General features: G+C 46.4%; 1 protein-coding gene across 9 annotated transcripts; it reads left to right on the top strand.

Moving 5' to 3' along the window:
- Positions 1-424: 424 nt before the first annotated feature.
- Positions 425-25269, top strand: HORMAD2 (HORMA domain containing 2). Of its 9 annotated transcripts, XM_041719393.2 has the most exons (14): positions 425-493; positions 1985-2042; positions 3413-3497; positions 4271-4415; positions 5988-6051; positions 7028-7064; positions 8348-8368; positions 9068-9085; positions 10362-10429; positions 13314-13465; positions 14049-14305; positions 14455-14563; positions 15886-15950; positions 24938-25269. In XM_041719393.2, the coding sequence occupies exons 3-14, from the start codon at positions 3453-3455 to the stop codon at positions 25052-25054; spliced, it is 1098 nt and encodes a 365-aa protein (XP_041575327.2). In that variant the 5' UTR covers positions 425-493; positions 1985-2042; positions 3413-3452; the 3' UTR covers positions 25055-25269. The 9 variants fall into 9 exon arrangements, with proteins under 9 accessions (XP_041575327.2, XP_072792257.1, XP_041575329.2 ...); XM_072936156.1 differs by lacking the exon at positions 1985-2042 and having other exon boundaries at positions 431-493; positions 14455-14521; XM_041719395.2 differs by lacking the exon at positions 1985-2042 and having other exon boundaries at positions 431-493.
- Positions 25270-25452: the final 183 nt, after the last annotated feature.

Genomic DNA, 25452 nt, shown 5'->3' with positions numbered 1-25452 from the left:
CAAAATTCTCTGCTCCTTGCGAGTTGGGATGATACCAAGTCTCCCTTTCCCTAGAAAAGTACCAGAGTATTCTAAGAATGTGGATTTGAGTAACTTAAAACTGCACCTCCTTTGGGGTTCTATGCTGCTAAAAAAACCCATTATTTTACTATAAAGCGATTTTAAACAAGTATAATACCACATACTATCCCTGCCATGGCTGTGCTTTTGCAGGACCTTGTCCTGCCCGAATTCCTGGGACACGGCAGCAGGGATAGGGACTGGAACAGATAGAGAAGCAAGGACCGAGACACAGCCGGAGATAGGGACAGATAGAGGGGCGAAGGGCAGGGATAGCCAGGCAAACAAGGACAGGGGACAAGCCGCGAACAGGGGCAGGGGCCGGGCAGGGCCAAGTCTCCGCCTCAAGGGCTGGGCCGTCCCCGCCTCCCCCGCCGCAGCACCGCCCATGCCCGGGGCCCGGCGGCACCGCGGCCGAGGCTGGGCGGCGCAGGTAGGGCACCCGCCCGGCCGGACCGGGGCAGGTGTAACCCGCGATTCAGGGGAGCCCTCAGCACCCTAGGGTGTCCCGTGCCCCAGGAGGGCCCCCCACTGTCCTTCAGGGGCTCCTCAGGGAGCTCCTTACGGGGCCCCTCGGCGCCTCAGGGAGGCCCGGAGCACCTGAGGGTCCCCTCAGTGCCTCAGGAGATCCGCCCGTGCCTCACAGCGCTTCCCAGCGCTTCGGGGACCCCGCGTACCTCAGGGAGCCGCTCCCGCCTCTCGGGATTGCCCTGCGCCTCAGGGGTCCCTCAGGGGTCCCTCAGGGTCCTTCTGGGGTCCCCGAGGGGTCCTCCTGGGGTGCCTCAGGATCCCTCAGTGTTCCTTCTGGGGTCCCTCAGTGGTCTCTCAGGGTCCTTCTGGGGCCCTCAGGGGTCCTTAAGGGTCCCTCAGGGTCCTTCAGGGGTCCCACAGTGTTCCTTCTGGGGTCCCTCGGGGTCCCTCAGGGTCTTTCTGGGGTCCCTAAGGGGTCCCTCAGGGTCCCTCAGGGGTCCCACACTGTTCCTTCTGGGGTTCCTCAGGGTCCCTTCTGAGGTCCAGGGGTCCCTCAGGGCTCCTGGGGTGCCTCAGGATCCCTCAGTGTTCCTTCTGGGGTCCCTCAGTGGTCTCTCAGGGTCCTTCTGGGGTCCTTCAGGGGTCCCACAGTGTTCCTTCTGGGGTCCCTCGGGGTCCCTCAGGGTCCTTCTGGGGTCCCTCAGGGGTACCTCAGGGTCATTCTGAGGCTCCTTCTGGGTCCCCCAGGGGTCCCTCACGGTCCCTTCTGAGGTCCAGGGGTCCCTCAGGGCTCCTTCTGGGGTCCCTCAGGGGTCCCTCAGTGGTCTCTCAGGGTCCCTCAGGGGTACCTCAGGGTCCCTCAGGGGTCCCACAGTGTTCCTTCTGGGGTCCCTTGGGGTCCCTCAGGGTCCCTTCTGAGGTCCAGGGGTCCCTCATTGGTCCTTCTGGGGTTCCTCAGGGTCCTTCTGGGGTCCCTCAGGGGTCTCTCAGGGTCCTTCTGGGGCTGCTTCTGGGGCCCTCAGGAGTCCCTCAGGGTCCCCCAGGGGTCTTTCGGGGTCCCTCGGGGTCCCTCTGGGTCCCTCAGGCTCCTGGGGTCCCGCAGGGTCCCTCAGCGCCTCGGGGCTCCCGCGCCTCGTCCCCGCCGCCCCCCTGGGCCTCAGGGGCTCCTCATGGTGCCGCTGTGTGAGGGGCAGGACTGGCCCCGTGTGCACCCCGGCCGGGCCCGGGCTTCCACTCATAAAACCCCCCAGGAGCCTCCCCAGAAAATGAGTAAAACCCATCTTCGGCGCCATGGCTGCTTTTTTAAGGGCTGTGGTGCCTCACCTTTCCAACATACAGCACAAGGGGCAGAGTGAGGGGTGCAGGGCTGAGGGTGTCAGGGAGCAGCGGGATCCTGAGGATGCCATTTGTTTTTTCCCGTTCAATATTAATTTGCTGATATTCGGTGATAAAGTGGCTGCAAACTGGGGGAGTGTTGGAGTTCCAGGGCAACTTCTGTCCTTCCAGCCCAGGTGAGACTGATGCCAAAATCTTGTACCTGAACAGCTGGGCTGTAATGGGTCTGCTTGGTCTGGGTGATGTTTCCTCCTCAGTTAATCAATATAAATGTAGTATGGTTTATAAAACATGTTTTCTTACATATTTGCCTCACCTAAATCAGCTTTATTTAGTTAATAACCTCACGTTGTAATTACAACACCTTTGTCTGCTTTGATTGCGTTCCAGTCCTGCTCACAGTGCCTGGGTAAAAAAAAAAAAAAAAAAAAAAAAAAAAAGCTACTTTGCTAAAGTATTTAACACGTTAAAATTTTTGCAGGTGTGTATTTGTTTAAATATACTTTTATAGCTGTAATCTGTCCTCATTACTAAATGAAGCGCTAAATTTAGCATAAAAGCTGTCACCATGTTCCAATCAACATGTCTTAATGACTGCCAACAAATGGAAACAAGGCTTCCACAGGAAAAAAAAAAAAGCACAAAAAGTGCAAATGCAGAACAAGGTTTGATCAGCTGAGTTAATAAAAGGCTGCTTTAGGTCAGGAGTTAAATCACCCCGCCGTGTTTGTGCTATTACTTTAATTGTTACCAGGGAAGTCGAGTGGCTGTGGACTCAGCAGCGTCCCTCTGGGACCTGTTCATGGTGTTTCCTTTCATTAACATCCCCCATTTACAATGAGATGTGGAGATCTCCCAGAAAGTCATTTTTCAAACCAGTTAACGCAGGCCTTGTTAATTCCAGCTAATGGAAGTTTTTAATCAGGATTGTCAGATGCTGCTAAATCAAGCACCTCACTCAAGTGAGAAACATGGAATATCCAGTGTTATTACCTGTATCAATCAGCTCTCCATTCTGGTAAAATGAGTATTTTCCTCTTCAATACAGGCTTGTCTAATTGAAACAATTGTGACTCTCCTTTTTTTTTTTTTTTTTTTTTTTAACCTTTCAAGGTGTCCCAGAAGAATCATTCCCTTATTCTGGCCAAGACTGTTGTTAGCGCATTTCCTGCTTACCTTTGCTAAGATATTAACTGCTATTGGCAGACCTCCAGTTCTTTCACATTCCCCCTTCACACTTTCTAATGGTTGTAGGAATTAACAGTTGTGGTTTGGAATATGAGAAATGCATTCTGAAGTGGCACCGACTGATGCCAGGTGTAGTTGTGGCCCTGAATTTCAAATACTATTGATTGTTTACCAGTGAGCAGGAGTTTTCATGCTCTGTAGGCTCAGTGCCATGGAGTACCCTTGGTTTGCTTTGCTTTACCTGTCCTTCCTGGCAATTAGCTTTCAAACTCTGAGGAATTTCATTCTTACTTTAATGTAGATGAGAAATAGCAGTAACTGTGCTTTCTATGTGTTTCATATCTTCTTTATTTTTCAGGGTTTAATTACAAGTGAAAGGCAGGTCTTTGAAATGCAGGATGGCTGCTCAGCAGCTACTCAAGCAAAAGAAAAAGGCCTGTAAGGTAAAAAATTAAAATATAGTGGTGCAGACAATCTTAGCTCTCGGTATGGGACCTAGCACGCCTCTGCCTATGGAGGAGGGAAATCTTTCTCCTGTCTGCACTGTTCTTAGTTGGATTAATTCCAATTCTGTGAGAGGCAGTGTGGGCCTCTGACATGATTTTACTCAATAAATGTAGGCTCATTAGGTGTGCACAGAGTTTTATTAGCAGGAAGAACAGCAATAAAGTAATAGAAGAACTAAATTTAGTGCAGTGTCCACTGCATTGTTCGTGTTGGCATCACGCAGTGTGTATTTACTGTAGCTCCAGGTGCTGTTTTACAGCTTGGAGTTAAAATCACTCTGTTGGCAGCTCAGGCTGCTGTCAGAGCTCAAAAGAGCAACCTTTGGTACAGCAGTGGCTGCCACACCAGCCCTGGCACGTGTGTGACTCCATAATTAAATTGCTCACCTTTTTTGAGGGGTGGCTGTCTGTTAAGTGCCAGCATTGGTGTAGTGGAGGGGGTGGGAAAGTGATAAAGGGGAGGGCACATCCAACCAGTACACTCTGCATCTGAGTAATGATGTCAGATCTATTGATCTCTGCCCTTAAATAATTTAATCCACCCACCTCACACATGAGTCTTCCCTGCCTAGCTTAAACTCCAGAGAAACCTTAAAATTTCATTTTACATTTTTAAGTTACCCTCTTCCCACCTGCTGGGACTTGTTTCTAAATCTAATCTGTGTTACACTTAAGAAGATGCTATTTCTGTCCTTGCCGTGCTTTTCCAGGAAGCAGTGCTGTTCCCTGAGAGCATCGCCACAGAGCAGCAGTCCCTGGTGCTGGTGAAAAGGCTCCTGGCCATCTCCGTGTCCTGCATAACCTACATGAGGGGGCTGTTCCCAGAGAGCTCCTATGGCACACGCTATCTGGATGGTAACCCCTGCAGTTTGTGCTGAGGGCTTCTTTCTACTCACTGCATTTTACCTGTAATCTGCCTTTTACCTATAATCTGCTTTATCTGTTATCTTCTGGCTGCACATGTGTGTGTCTTCACTTTGGGTGGGAGTTGGCTACAGGTTCTCAAATCTTCTCAACTCTGGGTGCAGACAGAACTTCTGACAGAGAGCATGGAAGACAACCTTGAGCTTCTGGCTTTTCTGTTGGTGTTCCTCTTGCTTTAGAGTAATTCCTTGGCATTGCCAGCCCCATTAATCAGGTCTCAGAGCCAGGAAAGTGACTTAAAACTCAGAAAGTTTTAAAAATTTACTCCTATTGGAATGTCCTATTTTCTTTTGGATCTTTGAACCCATGAGGTTCACATTTTTACTTTTCATTGGGAGGCTGAAATTAGGTTTGTCGGTTTTTATAGAATGGTAGGATGGTTTGGGTTGGATGGGACCTTTTAAAGACCATCAAGTCCAACCCTCTGCCATGGGTAGAGACACCTTCCAGTAGACCAGATTGCTCCAAACCCCCGTTCAACCTGACCTTGAATATTTCCAGGAATGGAGCATCCACCTTCTCTGTGGGCAACCTGTGCCAGTGCTTTGCCACCCTCATTATAAAAACCTTACTTATGTCTAATCTAAATCATCCCTCCTTCAGTGTAAAACCATTTCATTATTGGGATTTGGGGTTTATTTCCATGGAAACTATCTCATATGTGCTTTGGGAATCAGAACTTTCTAAGAAAAAAAAAAAGAACTTCCAGAACCAAACTCTTGTCACATGATCCCAAGAATTAGTGATGCTTTGATTCATGAACATCTTCAAAGTGTGAAATGTCTCCATGAATTCCAGTCCATTTCTGTGTTGTCCCTTATGGCATTAGTTGCCCTGAAAAATGTGCACATGTACTTTGTAGATTTGGTTGAGGGCACAGAAATCCCAAATTGATTCTTGATCCCCTAACCCTGAAAAGCCACTGGTCAGATGTCAGGTCTGTCTAGTGCCTCTTTGATGAGGGGTGGTAACATCTGACCTGCTCACGTCTTCAAGGGCCCCTTGGTTGAACCCTAAGGTGTTATTAATGCCCCTTTTCTCCTGTAGGACAGGTGTGCCTTTTGCCATTCTGAATGCTGGGAGCACAGGTAGAAGGAGCTGTGTGGAAAAGCTTCACAGAAAGTTTATTGTGAGCACAGTCATTGGGGCATCGCTTCACATGGATGTTGGTGAAGCCTGAATGCAGAAGGGAAGGTGTTAGGGAATGCTCGAGGATGGAAAGGAGGAGAGGATAAAGCTGCTGGTGTTTTGTAATAAAGCTGTAACTCCATCCCTTCTTCTGGGAGAGCCCAGGGCTTCTGAGGAAAGCTCTGACATTTACGAACCCAGCAATAAGCTTGTGTCAGCCCACCTGGGACTTGGTGGAAACCCAACATTTCCGCTCAGGAAGGACCTTCAGATAAAGCTTTTATCCAAAAAAGGGAGGATGGACTGGCTTAGTTTCAGTGTTTGCCCAAGAGCTGTGATAAGGATTGTAACTATGTGCTAAATCTGGTTTTGCAGACCTCTGTCTAAAAATTCTCCGAGAAGATAAAAGCTGTCTGGGATCATTGCAGATAGTCAAGTGGTAAGTGAGTAACAGCGAAACCAAGACAAGATTGTGCTGAGTAGGAGGCATCTGCCCCTGCATTCTTCTTCTTCTTCCTGAACTGGAAAACATTGTGCCCTGGTGCCAGGGGAGCTCCCACTGCAGCTGGAGGTGCTTGCCTCTGTGTAAGCAGGACAGAATTAGTGACTGAGATCATGTGAGTTGAAGGTCTGTGGAAGTGTTGGCTGCAGTGAGGTCATGGTCAGGCCCCAGAGCACATGTGGCAGCAGAGGTGCAGAGAGAGGGTAAAGACTGTCATGAGATCCTTTCTGTTGTGTTTAGTTTTTTCTAGTTTCATTTTGATAGGTATTCTTGCACTTGTTTTTCAGTATGTACAGTATTTTATCTCCCTCTCTAAGAATTCCACAGTTTTCTACAGGATGTATTTTACAGTTGGCATCTTCCCAACAAGCAGAAAAACTGTCCCTGGTGTGCTGGGAAGATACCTTACTGCACATCCTTTGACTCTAAGAGTAAATATCTGGCCACTGATGCTTCAAATAACATTTACTACTTTGAGAAAATGCATTGCTGTAAACTCTGCATCAGATAACATAGATTTACAAGACCAGACATGTTCAGATTGAGCTGAGCTCTGTACAAGGCTGATGGGAAAAGAGCCATCAAAGCTCTGGCTGGGGAGCTGGAACAGAGCACTGAGCAGGGACACACTCAGAGCCAGCCTTTGGTCTCTGATCCTTGTCTTTGGCAGGATTCAGGCAGGCTCTGGACTGACAGGATAATGCCCCAGAAGTATAAACAGTGCACAGATGCAGAAAGGAGAATGCTGCCTTCGGGACTGACCTGAAAAGGACTTCACAAGTCCCAAATGTTGTTGGTTGTGTTGACTTAATTCCAGAAGAAATGCCCTTTAACCCACATCTAATGAGTATGTTTACAGATCAGGAGATAAATATTGCTGGTTAGTATTAACATGTGGTTTTTTCCGTGGCAGGATTCAAGGTTGTTTTGATGCTTTGGAGAAGCAGTATGTAAGTGTTTTTTTCACTTTTTATTAGAGTGTCCTGTTTTTTCATAAAGTAAGGACAAAACTATCCTTCCATTCCTGCTCTATTTCTGTTGTGATCTTTGATGCTTGCAATAACATTTACAGCTGTGGAACAGGGGAAGGACCCTGCCCTCAATATGAGATTTGGGATTTTATGCCTTGAGCTCAAATCCTGTCTACTTTCTCTGGGCTCTCCTGTCCATGGTGTGGGAGCCAATTTGCAGCCTGCAATGGATTTTCCTTAATTCTGTGCTCTACATCTGTGTTCTCTTACATCTGATTGAGATCCTGCCAGGTAGAGCTGAGATCTGGATCTCCTGCCTGTTTTTGTTTTCTTGAAAGAGATTCTCTGCTTCTGTTGTCCTTCATCTCCTTTTCCCTAATCTTTCCACTTCATCTCATGTTCTCTAACCCTCCTGGCTTTTCTCTCAGGCTTAGAATTTATCCCTTTTTTCCCCCTTAATTCACCAAATAAGGTATGTAACTACTTCCAGGACAAAACCAGCTAGCAAGTGCTCATATTCCTTGCTGATTCTCACACAAAAACTGCCCTGCACAGGAAAAGGCACCAGTTGCTGTCCTCTGTGTCAGCACTGTTCACCAGCCCAGCTCCTCCAGACCAGGTGGAGCACTGGTGGTTCTGGCACTGATGATCTGAGTGTTCCTCAGACATCAGTACAACTATCAGTGTGCACAATTAACGCTGTTGTGAACACAGTTTAGTGCTTGCTGACAGCCCTAGGAGATATTTAGCGCTTTGTTATTTATTAGAGACATAAATTAATAGTTTTACAAGGATTAAGGAAAAACTGAGGGATTTAATGCATGTTATAAGATTGTTTTTAAGGGCAGTCCCATGTGCAATTCCCTGATAGAGCATAAATTAAATACCTTTGGAAAAATTCCTAGCAGAAAGCAAATATTAACCTTCAGCAGGGATGGGTGCTCTTCTGAAGAGTTTTAAACCAGTATTTGGGGATTTGTTTGAAAGGAATCCCAAGGGAGATTACTGGGCATGGAGTTGTTTTTTGGGAAACTGTGTCAAGGCGGGCAAACCGGCCACTAGGTGTTGCTGATGCTGTGCTAGGAAGAATCTACAAAAAGGGTTTTAACTCCTGGTTTGTTGAGTGTATCTATTCCTTCTCCCTGTGTAGGCAATCGGGGTTTGATAGGACTTGCTTTTCCTTACCCACTAAGGTTAGATGGTGATTTTGTATTTTGGTTTGGATGTTGATTTTGTATTTTGTTTTGATTTTCCCTCCTTAGCTACACGTGGCTGTCCTTGCAGTAAGTAAATGAATACAAAATTGTTTTCTCTCCCCTCCCTTGCTTGAAAGAGATACAGAGTCAAGGTTGTGGTCAACCCATTTGTGCCTTTTTTAAGGAGAAGCCAAAATGTGTGTGATTTTTAATAGAGCTGTGACCTTTCTTAGATACAGTAAATGTAGAGTTCAAGGCTGCATGGGAATGTTTTTCTCAGCATGTCAGACTTCTGACTGAGGCATTATTTGTGTCCATAAACTCTGAGAGGCATTTGCATGTGATTCCTGTCATGGAAGCTGCCATGTCCTCTCCATTTCCCCCTGCAGAAGGGTACTCCTTATTAATCTGATCCTGGAAAAACCACACACTGGTGGTTCCATAGGCAGCTGTTGGCCCCAGCCCCCTGCAAAGCACCAGGAGCTTTGCTCACCATCTACTCTGTGCATCATCTGAGCAGTTAAATCTCAGGCATCAGTAGGTGCCTGTGAGGGCTGGAATGGGAATTAACCTCATTTCTCCAATATTGCACACATGAGTGTTTTCTACCTGTCTTTGGAGTGGTAAGTATTGACTGCAGATAAAGGAAGGCTCTTTCCCAGCCATTCCTTTTTCTGATTCCACACTAAAGATAGCATAGTCTCTGTGTAAACTGAAAATATCCTTGTTAGTCACTGGTTCAAGTTGCCCCAGGGAGAATGTCCTCACTGTGCTTTCTTGTAACAGATTTACACCAATCCCGAGGTAAGAAAGAGTCTTAATTAATCTTTGAGGCAGCTGAAGGCATGGGTGAGTACATTTGTATTCAGAGTGGAGTGGAGGCTTAAGTCCTACCCTGACATAGCTCCTTGGTGACCCCATTTCTGTTCCTGTGCCTTTACTCCAGAGTGCCAGCTCAGTGAGCTGCGTTGTGATCAAACACCCGGCTGAGGGCCCACCAGGGCCTCAGGCAGGGATGTTAGCAGACAACTAATGGGCATGTTCACAATTTTATTTTCTTTTCCCAAAGACAAAAAATGGGAAATTCAACATTACTCGTTAGCAAACCACCTTTTTAACAGTCCTGATGAAAAGAGCTGGTTTGTCATGCAGAGAGGTATAGGACAGAAGTCAGGAATCCTTTCAGACCTGGATGGGTGTGTTGGGTAGTGCCTGTTCTCAGCCTCTTGGTGTTCCCTATTGTGTTTCTGTTTGGTTTCATCTGGGGGGTGTGATCCAGAACTGAGGGTCTGCATCCACACTGGGGATCAGAGAACAGCTTCAGACCCTTTGCATCTGAACCTGGTTCCAGTTCTGCTGCGTGCCACCTCAGAGTCAGGAGCTGAGCCATGCCAAGGCTGGGATTTGCAAGGAAAGCTCAAAGTTTAGAGCTCAACTGAGCTCCTACTAATCGGCCTCTTTGTCTCCGGAAAAAGTGAATTATAGGCATGGAATTGGTGTACAATAGACCCTTTCTCTTGGGGGGAAGATGTCTATTCTTCCTAATTGTTTTATTCTCTAATTCTTTTAAATGGAAAATCATCCACTATTTTTGTCTACCTTAAAAAGAGTCCGCGACCAGTGAAGTTCAGCAACTTTTTTCCATGCAATATTGTTTGGATTTCCCTGTGGGAAGAGTCCTCCAGGCCCTTGTCCCCATACAGAGCATAGGACCAGGCTTCCTTGTGACACTGGTCACCTGTGCAGCTTCCCAGTTCCTTTAGCAAGGGACACTGGGAGGATTGGGCAGCCCTGGAGCCTTACTAGAGACTGAAGTTGGAGAGCCAGACCCACAGAGGAAGTGGAAGGAGGAGGCAGGAAGTTTGTAATTTTGTTGTGATTCTTTCAGTGCTAGGTAAGATGTAGCTGCTAAGAGAATTTGCCAAAGCTTTTGCAAGCAATAATAGAGTTAAAATTGTCAGCATATCACTAGATTAATTCTGTTCTCTGGCAGAGAGTATGAAAGGACTCTCCAAGCTCAGGACACATCTGGTTTCTCAAAGTGATCTATTTCTGCTTCTCTCTCTTTTTACATCTCTAGGCAGTCACTGAAATGTATCAATTCAAATTCAAGTACAAAAATAAGGTGCCCCAGATGGACATCAGCAGGTAAGCATTTAGGTTGATTTCTCAGGGTTACACTAAAAACTATGTTCTTAAAGCATTAAGAACCTGCACTTCATGATTTACCAGAGAGGTTGTGGACTCCCCATCCCTGAAAGTGTCCAAAGCAAGGCTGGATGGAGGAACCTGGTTTAATGGAAGGTGTCTGTGCAGATGGCTGGGCGGGAGGGCAATATGAGCTTTAAGGTCATTTCAACCCACACCACCCTGTGATTCTGTAGTTTAAGCAGGTCCAAGTCATTAAGGAGCTGTAAAAACCATCAGAGTTGAGGATATTCACCTTACAGGGTATGAACTGCTGGGAGGATGAGCTGAAATGCTCTTACATACCACCACAAGGCCCTCAGGGTACACCTGAGCCAAGGACAGTTGACAGAGATGATGCCTCGTCAGTGAGGCCATGCAGAAACCAGCCCAGTTGTTGAGCTTGCTGCTGTCTCTTGCATTTCCACCAGGCAGCCTCGTGCTTTCAGATGAAGCTTGCTCAGGTTTGAGCCCTTTCACCATGATCCTGGGCCCAGGATTTTTTTTTCCCTTGAGCATTTGCATATATGTTCTGCTTGAGCAGCCCTGTGTGTGTGACCTGAGAGAACTTTCACCTAGGGTGCCTGAGCTGATGGGCAAAACATGTGGCAGGAAGTAGCAGCTTTTTGCCTCTTTTTGGCACTCTCTGTTAGCTATTTAAAGCTGTGTTTAGTAGGCCATAATCCTGTGGAGCTTCACATAAATACTATCAAAGGCCATTTCCTATAACCAAAGCAAAGAAAAATAATTAACCTGCTGTTGTTACTTTGTTCTGCAGTTGGCACGGGTGAAAGATGGATCTTGGAACCTGCCTGGACAGCAAGAGAGCTCTGCTGTCTTGTGTGCTCCTCAGGAAGCTCCTCCCCAGCGCTCCTGGAGTATGCCCCTAGCTGCTCTTTCTCTAAGCACATCCAAATAATTTGTACCATAAGGAAAAATTATTTTCTTTTGGGCAAATCTAAATTATCTATGCCATCCATTTCTGCTTTGAAGCTGCTGTCCATTGTCCTCACACTGAGGGGAAGAGGCGATCTGGGATTTGAAAGATAATAGATAGTCCTTGAGTACTTTGGGGTTTTAATCAGCCTTACTCATTAATTCCTAGAAATAAGGACAGTCCACACATGAAGCTTGGGTGTCCTTTGTGTCACCCAGGGAGAGGCCAAGCTAACTTGCTGTCATGCTTGCATGTGCTCTGAGGCTCCAGAGCCTGTGGCACTGGATTCCTGGGCCCTGCTTCCTTGGGGATTGGCAGTGCTGTGGCAGGCTCATGCGTGTCCCTGCAGTCTTTAATAATCCAGTTCTGGCACAGATCAGGGAATTGTGTCATCTTTGCTATCAGCTCCTTCAGCTGATAACCCTGCCTTTTACACCTGCAGCAGCTGTCCTGTGCAAACTCTGGGTGAGAGGTTTTGTGGGGCTGCAGCAACACATCCAAGGGGTAAGGGGAAACTTTTTCCTAAATCGTCCTTTTCTTATTTTAGATGGATTTTGGGGGAATTCCTTGCCACAGATCCCTCTCCTTCCAAAGTTCTGTTCCTTATCTTCTGCTTTTTGACTCCCTCCTGCATCAAATTCTCAGTGTTATTTCCATATTGAAGCAGTGTTTGACCTGTTAATTCCCATGGATATCTCATTTCCTTTTGCCATTTCTGATCTGCTAATCCCACTGTTTGTAATGGTGATGGATATTCCACTTTAGATACTGCCAGTATTTTCCTCTCACTGTATGTTTCTGAACATGCAGGATTTAATCAAGGATCATAGTGCACATCTAATACCACAGAATTTGTACTTCATGATCTTAGAGGTCTTTTCCAACCTAAATGATGCTGTGATTCCTTACCTTGGGAAGTCAAGCTGTTCCACAGCCACACCATTTACATGACCTGAAGAAGTTCACCTGGAAGGGGGAATTGGTCTTAATTTATTCCTTTCTGAGAGTCATTCAGTCAGTCAGCTTTATCCTGGGATATTCTTCGGTTACTTTTTACTGCTTTTGATGCAATTTGGAGTGATTGTGTTGGGCACCCTCCAGCCTATGCATAATGTCAGGGGTCTTCCAAAGATGTGATGAAGGAGCTACACATCTTTATGACCCCTTCTCATTGAAAGTTAAGGAAGTTCAGGTCCCTTAGTCACACAGTGATTCATCTGCTCTGTCTGAAGTTGGCTGGCTGCTCTGAGTTGCTCATCTCATCTACCTCAGTTTTAATCAAAGAGAAACAAACTCCTCTGGAGTGCCATTCATCCCACTCATGCCACCCATGGGTCTCTGTCTGTACTGCTGTCTTGAAGCAGCCAGCTGACATTTGAATGGGTGAAGGAGGTGAGAGGAATGCCCCTTTGTCACTGCTGAAAAATGTGCCTCTGAGCTGCTTTTTCTTACATGGAATTGAGTGAGAACATGCAATTCAGTTCTCTTCAAAAACTGCAGAATGGACTTGAAAATAGCCCCGTGATGAATCGGCTTTAGATGGGATCCTCAACTCATTCCTCTCATTCCTGAAATTGCTTAGGTGAAAGGCACTTGTTTTATGGTCCTTTGATCCAATTTAATCATGTTCAAACAAGTGAGTCATGACATTTGTGTAATGGTTGCCCCAGCTCCCAAGTCTGTTCAAATGTAAATGCCAGGCCTCTGAGTTTGGAGCGGGTGTTCTGCGGATGCCACCCCATCCCTGGAGCCTGTTTCACTTCCCTGTTCTTCTGGAAATGACATAAAGACATTGTAGCTTTGTCACTGGTGGTTTCAGGCAAGTTAGTGGGTGCTCTGTGTGTGTAATTGGATCATGAATATTCATGTATGAGGATAACAAATCCATTATTCTTCTTCCGATTGTAGCAACCACAGGGAGTTTGTGGCTGGGCTGTGCAGCAAGGATGTCAAACAGGCCAGCAGACTCCTGCTCAGGACCCTGTACCTGCTCATGCAGGACCTGGGGCCACTGCCCAATGACATCACCCTGAGCATGAAACTGCTCTACTACAACCATGGTAGGTGAAGAGCAGTGTGTGCCTTGGGGAAGAGTTCCATCAGTCTCTCTAATAAGTGTGAGCCCTGTGAATAAAATAAAGCATAGAAAAGGTGAGATGGGAAAAGCTGTTGGCTGATAGCACTGAGAAATGGTGTAACACAGTAAATCTTTCTGATGCACAGAGATGGAAGATGTTTTTAGAAAAGGTTTGAAATCCGTATAAGAAGTACAGCTATGTGGTGTGAAAGGGGAAAATCCTTTTTCCCTGGTTTGTTGGAGTTTTTTTGGGTTTTTTTGGTGTTTTTTTTTTTTTTTTTTAGTTTGTTTCCTTAAGGAACAAGCAATGTCAGGTTTTGTTCCAGCACTTCAATGGTATTTCAGCATCTTAAAGTAATTTTTTTCTTTGAGCTCCATGATAACATTTACTCAGCTCATTTTACTCTTTGCATTCTGGCCCTTCCTCCTAAAACAAAAACAAAAATAAACTGGAATATTTTTTGTAGTTGATGTTACTTGAAGCTGGTTCATATCTGCTCTTTCTAAATCAGACTAAGGAGAGATGGAACTTGGTTTCCCTCACGGGGTTCCCTCTCCCTGTGCAGTCACTCCCAAGGATTACCAGCCCCCTGGCTTCAAGGAAGATGGCAGCACTGGTGACCTCTTGTTTGCTGGGGATCCCATCAACCTGAAAGTGGGCTCAGTCTCCACTGATTTCCACCTCATGAAAGTCAGAGTGACAACTGAGAAGAGGAGGGTGAAGAGGGCTGACAGCAGCCTGATCCAGAAGAATGGCCCTACTGAGATCTCCTACCAAGGGCTGGACTGCGAGGAAGATGAGGAGGAGGAGGAGTGCACAAAGGTATAGAAATAGCTCTATTTGATTCTCACTGGAAGAACAGAATTCATCTAGCAAAAACTTCCTTAAAAGAAACATTTTCCTTATGGATTTACCACCTGGATGTATTTTTTAGGTTATATTATTAAGACAAAGCATCATTTGTTTTACAGAATCACCCTTGCTCTGTCAGAGCAGATTCAAATGAGCATGAAGGGGACAAAAGTGACACCCATCCAGGTAGGAAAACAGAAGCATCTTCTTTTTGCCTTGAAGATAAAGGTAAATGCCCAGTTTCAAAATTGAAGGAGCTTCTGCTCCTCATTGAAACCCAGCATAATGTATTCCACACGATGTCCTGGGTAAGATCTTTCCATGCTGTTAATTACAGTAGGTTATTTGAGATATTAGAGAAAAAAATTGTTCCCTCTGAGGGTGGGGAGGCCCTGGCACAGGGTGCCCAGAGAAGCTGTGGCTGCTCCTGGATCCCTGGAAGTGTCCAAGGTCAGGTTGGACAGGGCTTGGAGCAGCCTGGGACAATGGGAGGTGTCCCTGCCCATGGCAGGAGGTGGGAACTGGATTGATTTTAATGTCCCTTCCCACCCAACCCATTCCATGATTCTGTGATTCTCTACTATTTAGGTTTTGGATGAGCAGAGATTGTCAGGCTGTTTGAATTTTGTGTCAGGTCAGACTGAACTGTAACAAAGGGCTGGTTGATTATGCTTGGTTTGTTAACAGAAACATTTGATTTTGTATCAGTATCTTTGTACCTCTTTATCTCAGCAGTTTTTTTGAGAAATGCCCAGATCATCAAAACTGTGTTACATTATCTCCATGTTCAACAAAGCTCTTTTCCTTTAGCTGTTACAGTTTGACTTTTGCTAATAACTTCCATGTGGGAAAACATACATTAAAATACATGAGAAAAAAAGCCTTTTCTGTGCCTTTAATCAACCCAGCCTCTGCTATACTATGCTGTTTGACCTTCGAGGCTCTGGGATATAGCTTGTGGAACAATACCATCTAGTGACAAAATGGTAAATAGCATTCCTGGGATTGCCAGGCAGTAGGATAAAACAGGTTCCCTGCCTGTGAAATCACCTTTGCAGGTCTTTCTCCTGCAGATTCCCCGATGACTAATAAGGAATTAACTCATCCTGCCATTTTTGTTGCTCTGGGGATTTTTACAGGATCTTCCCTCTCTAAACAGTTGTCTCATCTCATGACACTGAGGCACTTTGGACACCCCCTCAAATTTTATTGAAACTGTCTGAATGGTTAATAAATACTAACCAGGGGAGATGTTCCCTCCTTTCCCCCACACCTCACACTCAGGGCATGTCTAGACATAAGCTTTGTTTCCTTAGATCCAGGTTAAACGGGAGATTATAATTGATAGAGCTGCTGCAAGCTGATGTTCAGATGACACTTCATGCTGAAATCTCTCTTTCTAGGAATAATCTGCCACTGCTGGCAGTGTCTGAGAGCAAAGCTTACACAATTTCATGGGATTTTTGCCTCAGTGGTTTAGTCAGGCTTCCAGACTATTTTTTTTAAATAAGCACTTTGCAGCTAATTTTGCTTTGCTGTTTGGGTTGCAGGTAGCAAGCAGAAGAGAGGAATAAAGGAGACAGACAGGATGCCTTGCTCAAGAGCGTGTCAGGAGGTGAGGAAGCTTTAGTGGTTGTGAGATACTCCAGGCACAGGGGAATTCGCTGCCATGGATCATTGCATCATCAAAGATGACGCAAAATCACTAACATTAGTGGATTTACTGTGCAGGATCACAATACATAGAGGCTACAGAGTAGCAGAGGGATGTAAACATAAACTGGAAGCATTTAGGAAGAAGCTTTCCACGATCAGTTTATTTCCTCTGCCCAGTACCAGAGTTTGATTCTGTTCTCTGGAGTTGGTACCTCTGAGTAACACACACAGAGCCTATCTCTGTCCCAGACAGGCTTCTTTACCTGTGGATGGTTTTGGATTAAGAGTCTGAAATCACTACTCTATTTTAGGTTTGAAGGGTGTATTTTTTTGCCTAATATGGTCTTCACCTCTCCCCTCTTGCTTCCAGACTTTCTTTACATGTGAGTCACAGGTACCTAATGAATCCTATCCCTTTTTGGTCACCCCTCGAGGGTAGGAAGAATTATCCCCTGGAGGTACTGATCTCTTTTTTGATGGTTGTTGGGGCAATCTAAAGAATTAGGGTAGGCCAGGTAGGTTGTTCTAGATAAGTAAAAAATTAATCCCACCCTGAAGGCTGCCCAGCCAAACCCTGAGTCACCATCAGAGCCCAAACTCACTGGCATGTGCAGAGGTTTGTTCAATGACATGGCAAATCTCTGAATACCACCAGGCTTGCCACTTGATCCTCCTCCCATTCAAATTAGCTGAGAATCATGTGAGCTTGAATGGCCAGAAACTGCATCTTTACACGATAAGTTAACGAGAGTAGGAAATTGCTACTAAAATTTTCCCTGCCCCTGTTGAAAAGAATGCCGGGGTGTCTAACCCAGACAGCACTGCAGACTGCAACTCACCCTGTCATTCTAAAGGCATCTGCGAGGTATTTGCCTTGACTCTGGATCTTAGAAATGAACTTGTGTGCCTAGGCTGGTATTTTTCAAACTTTAACCACATTTTTTTTTGTCTCACATCCTCCGCTTTCCTTCTGATCATTGTTTATTCTGTTGTCTGTGAAAACAGGAGCCTTTTTTGTTTGCGACTCATGGTTGCCCCACTGATTCATGCTCTGACCTTCTTTTGGGGCTGTCACGATGGCCAGCACAGCACCAGACACCTCTCTCAGCATGTGCATTTCATTAGAATTCGGTAGCAGGAGTGAGAGTGTCTGAAGGTGGTGGAAACAGCATTAGTTGCTGAAAAATGGAAGAATCACTTTATCCATCATGTGCTTCCAAAGACTTTAAAAAAAAATCCCAAGCCCTGAGAGATTCTTTTCTTAATGTGTTCTTTGATGCTATTTTTAAAACCTCATAGCTTAGAAACTGGCTAATATTTCAGCCAGTTTAAGGAAAAACAAAGTCAAGCCAGTAGTTAGAATCATCACTGTAAAGCTTACACTAATAAAAATTTGACACTCTTTTCCATATGAGAGGGACTTTCCCTTCTTTTCTGAAGGAAGTGGTTAAAACAAATGACCATTGTGTATTCGATGTGAATCAGGAGGCCAAGCTGGTGGGTGAAGTTTGTCCTAAAAAATGAGGAGAAGCTGGGGTGGATGGGAAGTCTGAGTTAGGTGTTGTCTGACAGGGGCAGGTGTAGGTGAGATGGGGAGGAGCAGACCTGTTGGGGTGTGAATGTGAACACCTTGTTGCCATCCAGACACTATTAATAGTATTTTCCAGTTCTTGGGTTGGGGTGAGAATGTGAAAATCTTCCGAACTAACCAGAACAATTTGGAGTATCACAGAAAATTGCTGTCTGCACAGGGATTTGATATTCAAGATGTTCTGAATTCAAAACCGTTACCCACAATCACAAGTTGCTTTTGGAAATGTGGGTGAGCACATTTTCTGCTCTTCAGCGTGAGTGAATCCTTCTGATTGCTTGGTTACCAAAAATAAAAACTGCAATTGAGTTTATTGGTCATTATCTTGCTGACCTAGAGCTGTTCAGGAAAACCAGGAATGAAAGTATTAAAGGCTTATTTTTGTCTAATCGACATGGGAGAGGAGAGAGTGTGGATCTGCCAAAGGAGAAGCAGCTCTTCCTGCCCAGTGAGAACTAGACCTGGCCTTTAGGAGTGGTCACAGAGAGTCTCTGACAGAGGGCTTTGCAAGTTGGGGGAAGATTTTCATGTACTCCACTGGCCTCTTATCTGCCATCTCATGATTGATGATCCTGGGATCAAATGAGAGATTGCCCTTTCCCAGCAGAGCATCTCTGCACTTAATCATCTAGAGTTAGGCACCAGCATGTAAATTAGCTCACCTCTCCTGGCTTCAGGAGCCTTCTGATTGCATCAGCCAAGGGTTTGTCCTCCTGTGCTATCTTTGTGCATCTTCCTTCTTTCCACTGGCAGTTTAGTAGCTGTGAAGAGTTGGGGAAAATAGAGGATTGCTGCCCATTAGTTTAACTGCTAGAAATCTGCTGATGAGAATGAGGTCCTGCACTGAACTTGGGATAACTTCTGAGTTCTTCAGCAAACTATTCTATCCTCTTGTAAAAAACATCCTTGAATGTCCTTGTCCTGAAAATTGATTTTGGTCAGCTTTGTCTTCGTGTAAGCAAACATGTTGCCGTGGAATGAGTTTGGAATGAAACAGAACTAGAAGATGAGTAAAATCTGACCATGTGAACGCCTCTGCAGGCATTTATCTCCCATCAGGAAGCTGTGGGCTGAAGTTCTGGGGTGGTCCTTGGAGCACAGTCTCAGTGCACAGTGAGGCAGCCATGCAGGGAGCCCTGACTCTCCCTGAGCTGGGAATGGTGTGGCTGGATCAGCACAACACCAGGCAGCTCTGCCTCCCAAGTTTCTGGCTTCATCAGCTGCTGCCAGACACCGCTCCTGCTGCTGGGCTGGCTGTGCTTGTAGACTGCTGTGGGACATGAGGGAGCATGTTGACACTTGGCATTGTGTGGGCCTCCCAGTGGGATCAGTGATGGCTCAGGGGTTCTGCTCTGGGATTCACTGGCTGCTTTAGGCAGGCTCCTGCCATGTGGATCAGCTCTCCTGATGGGAGCTGTCTGCAGCTGAGATGTCTGGGGAGAGATTCATACCTAAGTGTTGTGGATCAGGGCTGCTTTAGGCCTCAGAGGACAGTCTGTCTGGCCTCCAGCTGCTGCTCCTTCTGCAGAAGACTTGGCTACCTGGCCATGTGCTCTTTCTCCAAGGGACTGTGTGGACACAGACTTTCATGGATGATGCAGTAATACCTCTCTAGTGTGCCAGGGATCAGTGTCAGTTACCCTGACAGAGACATCAGAGCCCCTTCCAATGCCCAAAGGGACTCCAGGAGAGCTGGAGAGGCACTTGGAATAACGGCCTGGAGGGACAGGACAAGGGGCAATGGCTTCCCACTGCCAGAGGCATAAATGGGATATTGGGGAGAAATTTATCCGTGTGAGGCTGGGGAGGCCCTCGCACAGGTGCCCAGAGCAGCTGTGGCTGCCCCTGGATCCCTGGCAGTGCCCAAGGCCAGGCTGGATGGGGCTGGGAGCAGCCTGGGACAGTGGAAGGTGTCCCTGCCCAGGGAGGAGGTGGAGTGAGATGTGCTTTAAAATCCCTTCCAGCCCAAACCATTCCACAGCTCCTGTGCCCTGCTGAGCTGCAGTGCTGTACACAGCTTCTTTCTGGAAGTGAAGGTCAGCACAAGTGTGTTCAACTGCAGAAAAACAGCTTGGAGATCAAGACCTTTGTTGTCTGATTTTTCCCAGGCAAACCATGTTCAGAAGTGCCATGACAGAAGGCAGTTGAAGGATGAAACCTGTCTTGTGCAGAGCAATAGGAAAGCATTTTTCTGTGGCAATGTCATTATCTTGAACTTTCACAGAAGAGAAAAAAAGCAGCAAGGTTTATCTCTCTCTGTCTATCAAGAGAGTGTATCTGATGAGAAGTTCCCAGAACATTTTCTCCTCCAAACCAGCTGAAGCTACACAGACCTAAGCAATGCAGAGAGAAAGATTCAGAGATGAGCTTGCCTCTCCTTCCTGTGAGCTCAGGCCATGCTGGGAGGAGTGAGACAGGGAGGTCAGGAAATTCCTGGCTTCTCTCATTTCACGTCAGATCCTTAGCTGTGTCTTGGGGCCATTCATCCCTTCCATGAGTTATCCCTAGTGTGCTGGAAACAGTTTCCTGGTGATCTCTGCATGCAGAGGTGAGGCCTGTCACCCCACAGATCCAGGGAGATTTAACCCTTGCACCCTCAGATTCCCTGGCAGCTCCCACAGGGACATCTGGGGTAAGATGTGGCGCTTCCATGCTGGCTGCCATTCCATGTGTTCATGCCGCTCATTCTAGCAGCCAGACCCTCTGGAGAAATCCACATAAGGTAAGGCTGGACACATCTAATATCACATGAGGGGCTGCTAGGTAGGAGCTTAGTAGGCAGAAAGAGTGTCCATTGTCTTTTTCCCCTCAGTTATAGAGTTGGAATCAGAATTCTGGGAAGTGATTGTGATCCAGCAATGAGAATGTCCATCACAGAAGTGGACAGTGTGATTGAGGGCCCTGGAGGAGATTAGCAGGAGAGGTATTGGTAATTTTGTCTTCTAACAGAAATTTTTGAAGCATTTTGTTTTATACTCTGGAAAGATCTGTTCATTAATCCTTTAAAAGCTACAAGATACACAAGGTGCAGAACAGGGCATGAGACAAAAGAAAGCACTGAATGACAAAGGTTTTATCAAGAGATGAGGAAAAGGAAGAGGACTGGTGATAGTCAGAGACGTGTTGGCGTGGTTTCCTGGGCACAAAAATGTGGCAGCTTTTCACAGCAACACCACACTGAGGGTCTTCCATTGTTCCACCTGCGTAAATTGGCTTTCACACTAACCAGCATGATCCTCCTGCATAGATGGAAATCAGGATGGATTCCACTGATGTCAGTGTGACCATGGCACTGGAAACTGATGGGAGCCCAGTGCTGGGGTTTAACCACAGAGCCACCCCTGCACAGCCACCGGGGTCAGCAGGGCCAGCTGAGCATCAGCAGGACAAACCAACCTGCTCAGAGCACAGGGACAGGGAGAGCCTCAGGACCTTGTCCTCTCAGGTGCTGAATATCTGCAAGGAAGGAGGCTGCACAGCCTCTCTGGCTGACTTTCACCACTGCTTGGTGGCCCTCACAGTAAAAAAATAAAAAGTTTGTCCTTATGTTTAAATGGAATTTCTTATATTTCCCTGAAAGTGCTCAAGGCCAGGTTAGATGGGGCATGGAGTAACCTGGGTTAGTGGAAAGTGTTCCTGCTCATGACAGGGGAGTGGAATGAGATGAGCTCTAAGATGTCTTCCAACCCAAACTGTTCTGGGAATCTGTGATTTTGTGGTTTCAGTTCGTGTCCATCTCCTCTCATCCTTCCACTGACACCACGATGTGTCCTGTGACCCTGGGGTTTTGCTGTGCTTCGGAGCATGGAGCAGCCAGCTGTCAGTGAGCAGGCAGGAATTAGGTCTTAGGGGACCAATCTGAAGAGTCACCAGGTTGATTTTTGGAAGTGACAAGTTTGCTGTGCTGTTGAGTCAGTCAGTGGTAGCTGCAGCTGAAATCATGCCTCAGGTCAATGTGATTAACATCCCTGATGACCAGAGTCCTCCACACAAACTGGGTTGTCCTGACACCTGAGGGTCACTCTGCCTTATTTCAGCAGCTCAGTCTTGTATCTCAGCCCTTATTCTTCCAGCTTGCTCGATGGAACTGCACTTCTTTTGACATTCATGTGCTTGTGAATTTGTGGGGATAGTTACAAGGTACCAAACAAAACCCTCCATGTCCTGGACAAAGGGAACTCTTCTGAGGACATAAAGTTTGCCAAGTGCCAAACCCCAGCATGGGGCAGGACAGGGACAAAAAGGGACACAGCCGAATGCTCTTGTGCAATTTTAGCTGTTGTGCATAGGATGCCTTGGGAAGCAGAACACATGTCAGGAGAGCTGTAAATTTTCTTCAATTTATGCTGGGAATTTTTGGCCAGGATATGTGGGGACACTGGGGATTGCAAATTTCAGAGCACAAAACTGGGTCCTGATTGTGTCTATCTAAGAATAGCAGTGTGGCTGTGGTCTGCTCACTCTGTTTTGTCCACCAGTCTGCCTTGGGAAGGCTTTAATCTAAGTCTAATCTATTTTTAGCCTGATATCTTCTCCAGACAACTCGCAGCTGTCCTGTGAGTTTTATGCCAGAAATTAGTAACACTTGTATGATTCACAAGTTAGCCGCAGTTCTACAGGAAAACTGTGGCAAAATATTGCTTTTTTACACGTAGTAAAACAGGAGATTCTAACTCACTGTGTGTTCATTATATGACCCAGATCCTGAACTCTGCCTTGAGCTCAGAGTCAGGAGGTCATGGAGCTGCTGCTGCCTTTGCTGCTTGCTCTGGGCTTGTCCCACCTCTCAGCATGGCCCCTTTTTAGGGTGAGGGTGCAAGGGGCTGCACCTTGTCCTACCTGCTTTTACAGCACCTGGCTCATGCATGGGGCTGAGGTTGTGTATGAGGAAATGCAACATTCTCACAGCCCAAGCTCTGACATCAGTTATTCACGTGAAGCATCCCAGTACATGGGAAAAATTAGAATTAATTAACTGCTGGAGACTTTGATTGTATGTTTAATCAATGGGAGGGATTTCCTGCTTCTCACCACACCGCTGAAGAGGTTTAGTTTCTGCTTCAAGTCAAATACATGTTGCGTCTGACTTAATCCCCTTTAGAAGAGCTTTTCTGGGGAAGAAGCTGAAGTGTTTGGTTAAGGATGGGAGCTGAAGTTGGACTTGGGGTCTGTTCCTGGCTCCGAGCTCCTACGTGAGCTTGGGCAGGGACAGGCCAGGACACGTTGGCTGCAGTGAAATACCTCTCACTGTTGACATCTGATTCATTGCATGGGTGAGTAGTGCTTCTCTAGAGCCCTCCATGGCTTCTTTGGATGTTTTCACTCCTCATCTCAGGTTCCTGCGAGGTGCTCATGCTGCCTGTGGTAAAGGGCAGGAGAACTGGGGGGAGATGGAGTGCAAGCAGCTGCTCATCGTAGCTGTTTCTCCACCTTACAAGTATCCCATCCATGCAGGAAATCCTGGAGGAATAGCAAAGGGGTAAAACCTTCCCTGAGTAGCTTTCTGGGCTGTGGAAGATCCATTCCTCAGTAGAGGAAATTAAAGCACCAGCTCTAGCTAGGTTTGGGCTAAAACAGAAGGATTCCCAGTCTCCCAGCCCTATCACCTCATCCAGGTGATGGGGCTGGGAGAATGGGAATTGTGCCCTGCTTTGTTGTGTGGCCAGCAGGATGGGGTACGAACCCTGCAGCTGTGTTAACACTGCAGAGGTTCTGGATGCAGCATTTCCTCCTCTGGGTCCTTCACTTCAAAAATAAAAGGAAGCACACGGGTTAAAATGATGTTAGGGAGAGGAAAGTGAATAGCTGCCAAAAATGCCAGTTGGAGCAGCTGAATATCAGGTGAGGAGTTGTAACACATGGCTCTGTCCTCAAGCAAACACACCTTGGGCAGCCTTGGAAAGCTCTGTCAGCCTGACTGTGCAGGGTGAGGGAAAACCTGCCCAGCCCACTTTGGCACATTCTTGTTTTCTCTGTTTTTAGGGAAAAGAAATTGTACTTTCACATTAAGCAATATTGTATGGCTCATAATGAAGAGGAGGGAAGAAAAACATTTTGAAACACGATAGAGAGGCGAAAGGAGGCTGTTTCAAAGTATTTTGCTGTAAATCCTTAATCAGAGCTATTTCACACATTAGAAAGCCCATTGCTATGCAGAGATTACCGAAGCCTCATTCCAAGGTCAGATGGAAAGCAAGGCTTGGTGACGTGAGCGGGGAATTCTATGATGACCACATCTTGTAATCTGGAGACCTTGTGCTCATCCCTGGGATGTGTTCTGGAACAGCTCTTCATTAACTCCTTGTGATTCCCCTGCTGCATTTCCGGGGTTCCTCATGCCTTGCAGTGACACTAGAGGGAGGTACTCCTGTTTGGGAGCAGGAATTCTCTTAGCACTCCTTTCCCTCTCCGTTCACCTTGCTGTCATCCCAGTGAACTTTGTTTTGGAGGAGAGAAGCTCTGTGCTGTGGTGTGTCCCCTCAGCTCTGCTCCAGTGAGAGAGGCCACATTGCCAGACTGTGCTTTGTCCCTTCTGGGTGGGCGACAGCACACATTGCTCTCAGCAGCTCCGGATTATTATTGTAGAAATGCAAATATGTGACATGATAAGGAGGATAAGTGAGTTTGTCCCCTGGCACAGCCAACACTTCAGCTGTCGTTCTGGCTGTCCATCTCCCTGTGGTCTGTCTGAAGTGTCTGTTCCGTTGACTCACTTATATTCTCACATATATTTATCTGTGGTTTTTAACCTCTTGGTTCACAGGCTCAGAGTATTTCTGGGAGAGGTTTGTGTCTTTCTAGAGGAAAGTTAAGGCTTTTGGAAAAAAGTTTTCTTGGCTTAATTATTTTTCACAGATTCACAGGTAGTTTTGAAGCCTGAGATTGACCAGCTCACACTGAATTCCCTGATGTACAAACAGACAGACTGCCTGTCTTCTCCTGAAAGGCTGTGACAAATTTGACCTAAGTGCCTCCTTTCTTTCCATATGATTTCCATTCCATCTGAGGTTGGTGGAGAAACAAATGCCCCATCAGCTATTACATTCTTCAAGGATCTCCTTGCTGCTGCTATTTTCTGTCAGTGATGGGGAGATGGGTCCTGTCCCCTTGTCACCAAACCCATTCCCTGTCCCTGAAGCTGAACCTGTTGCTTGCACAACTCTTACATTCCCAGCTCCATCCAGTATTCCGGTTTTGATTCCTTGCCTAATTGCTTTTCTGGAGAACAGGATCACACTGAGCAAAGCCAAGAGGATCCAGGCACACACATGACACTTCTGGAAGCTGTACTTTTTAACTCATGTTGCAGGAGTGTGTCCTGTGAGAATGATCCCTGTTTTTGATGGTTCTTACAGATAAACCTCCTGAGCCTTGCTTTCAGCCAGGAAGAGGTAATAGGACCCGAGAAGAAAAGGAAGGTCAGTGAACCAGAGAAGCTGCCTCTGAACGGCAGGAAATTATGTTCGTTCTGACACACAATACATTTGGAAGGTGTGAGTTTGCATTGTCATCTGACTGGTACAGACCAATGTTTAACTCTTCCTCATCCCACGTGTATTTCTGCATGTTTATTAGTTTGTATTATGAAAACTGTCAAGAGGCAGCAAGGACCAGAATGGCCATGGCATTGCCAACCAGCTGCACTTGTTTGATGTTCTTAAGCTGAGAATTTATCATTCCACATGAATGGTGTCTGTGTGCTTCTTTCTGCCTCTTTCCCTCATACTCCCTGCTCCTCACTGGATAAGTCCTGTCCTCTGGGGCTGGACTGTCCCATGCCACTCTGTCACCCTGATTTAATGGCATTATTTCCAGATGAACTCTGAGGTATCAATGCCAGCAGGCAGCATGTCTCATGATCCACCACATT

The sequence above is a fragment of the Taeniopygia guttata genome, chromosome 15 (genome assembly GCF_048771995.1).
Source record: "Taeniopygia guttata chromosome 15, bTaeGut7.mat, whole genome shotgun sequence".
Lineage (NCBI taxonomy): Eukaryota > Metazoa > Chordata > Aves > Passeriformes > Estrildidae > Taeniopygia > Taeniopygia guttata.
The sequence above is the reverse complement of the archived record's forward strand: the minus strand, read 5'-3'. Positions and strand labels throughout refer to the sequence as shown.

Coding starts and splice junctions, on each gene's coding strand:
- HORMAD2 (XM_041719393.2), top strand. CDS start 3,453: ATGGCTGCTCAGCAGCTACTCAAGCAAAAGAAAAAGGCCTGTAAG. Junction 6,052..7,027: donor TCATTGCAGATAGTCAAGTG/GTAAGTGAGTAA, acceptor TTTCCGTGGCAG/GATTCAAGGTTGTTTTGATG. Junction 13,466..14,048: donor ACTGCTCTACTACAACCATG/GTAGGTGAAGAG, acceptor CTCCCTGTGCAG/TCACTCCCAAGGATTACCAG.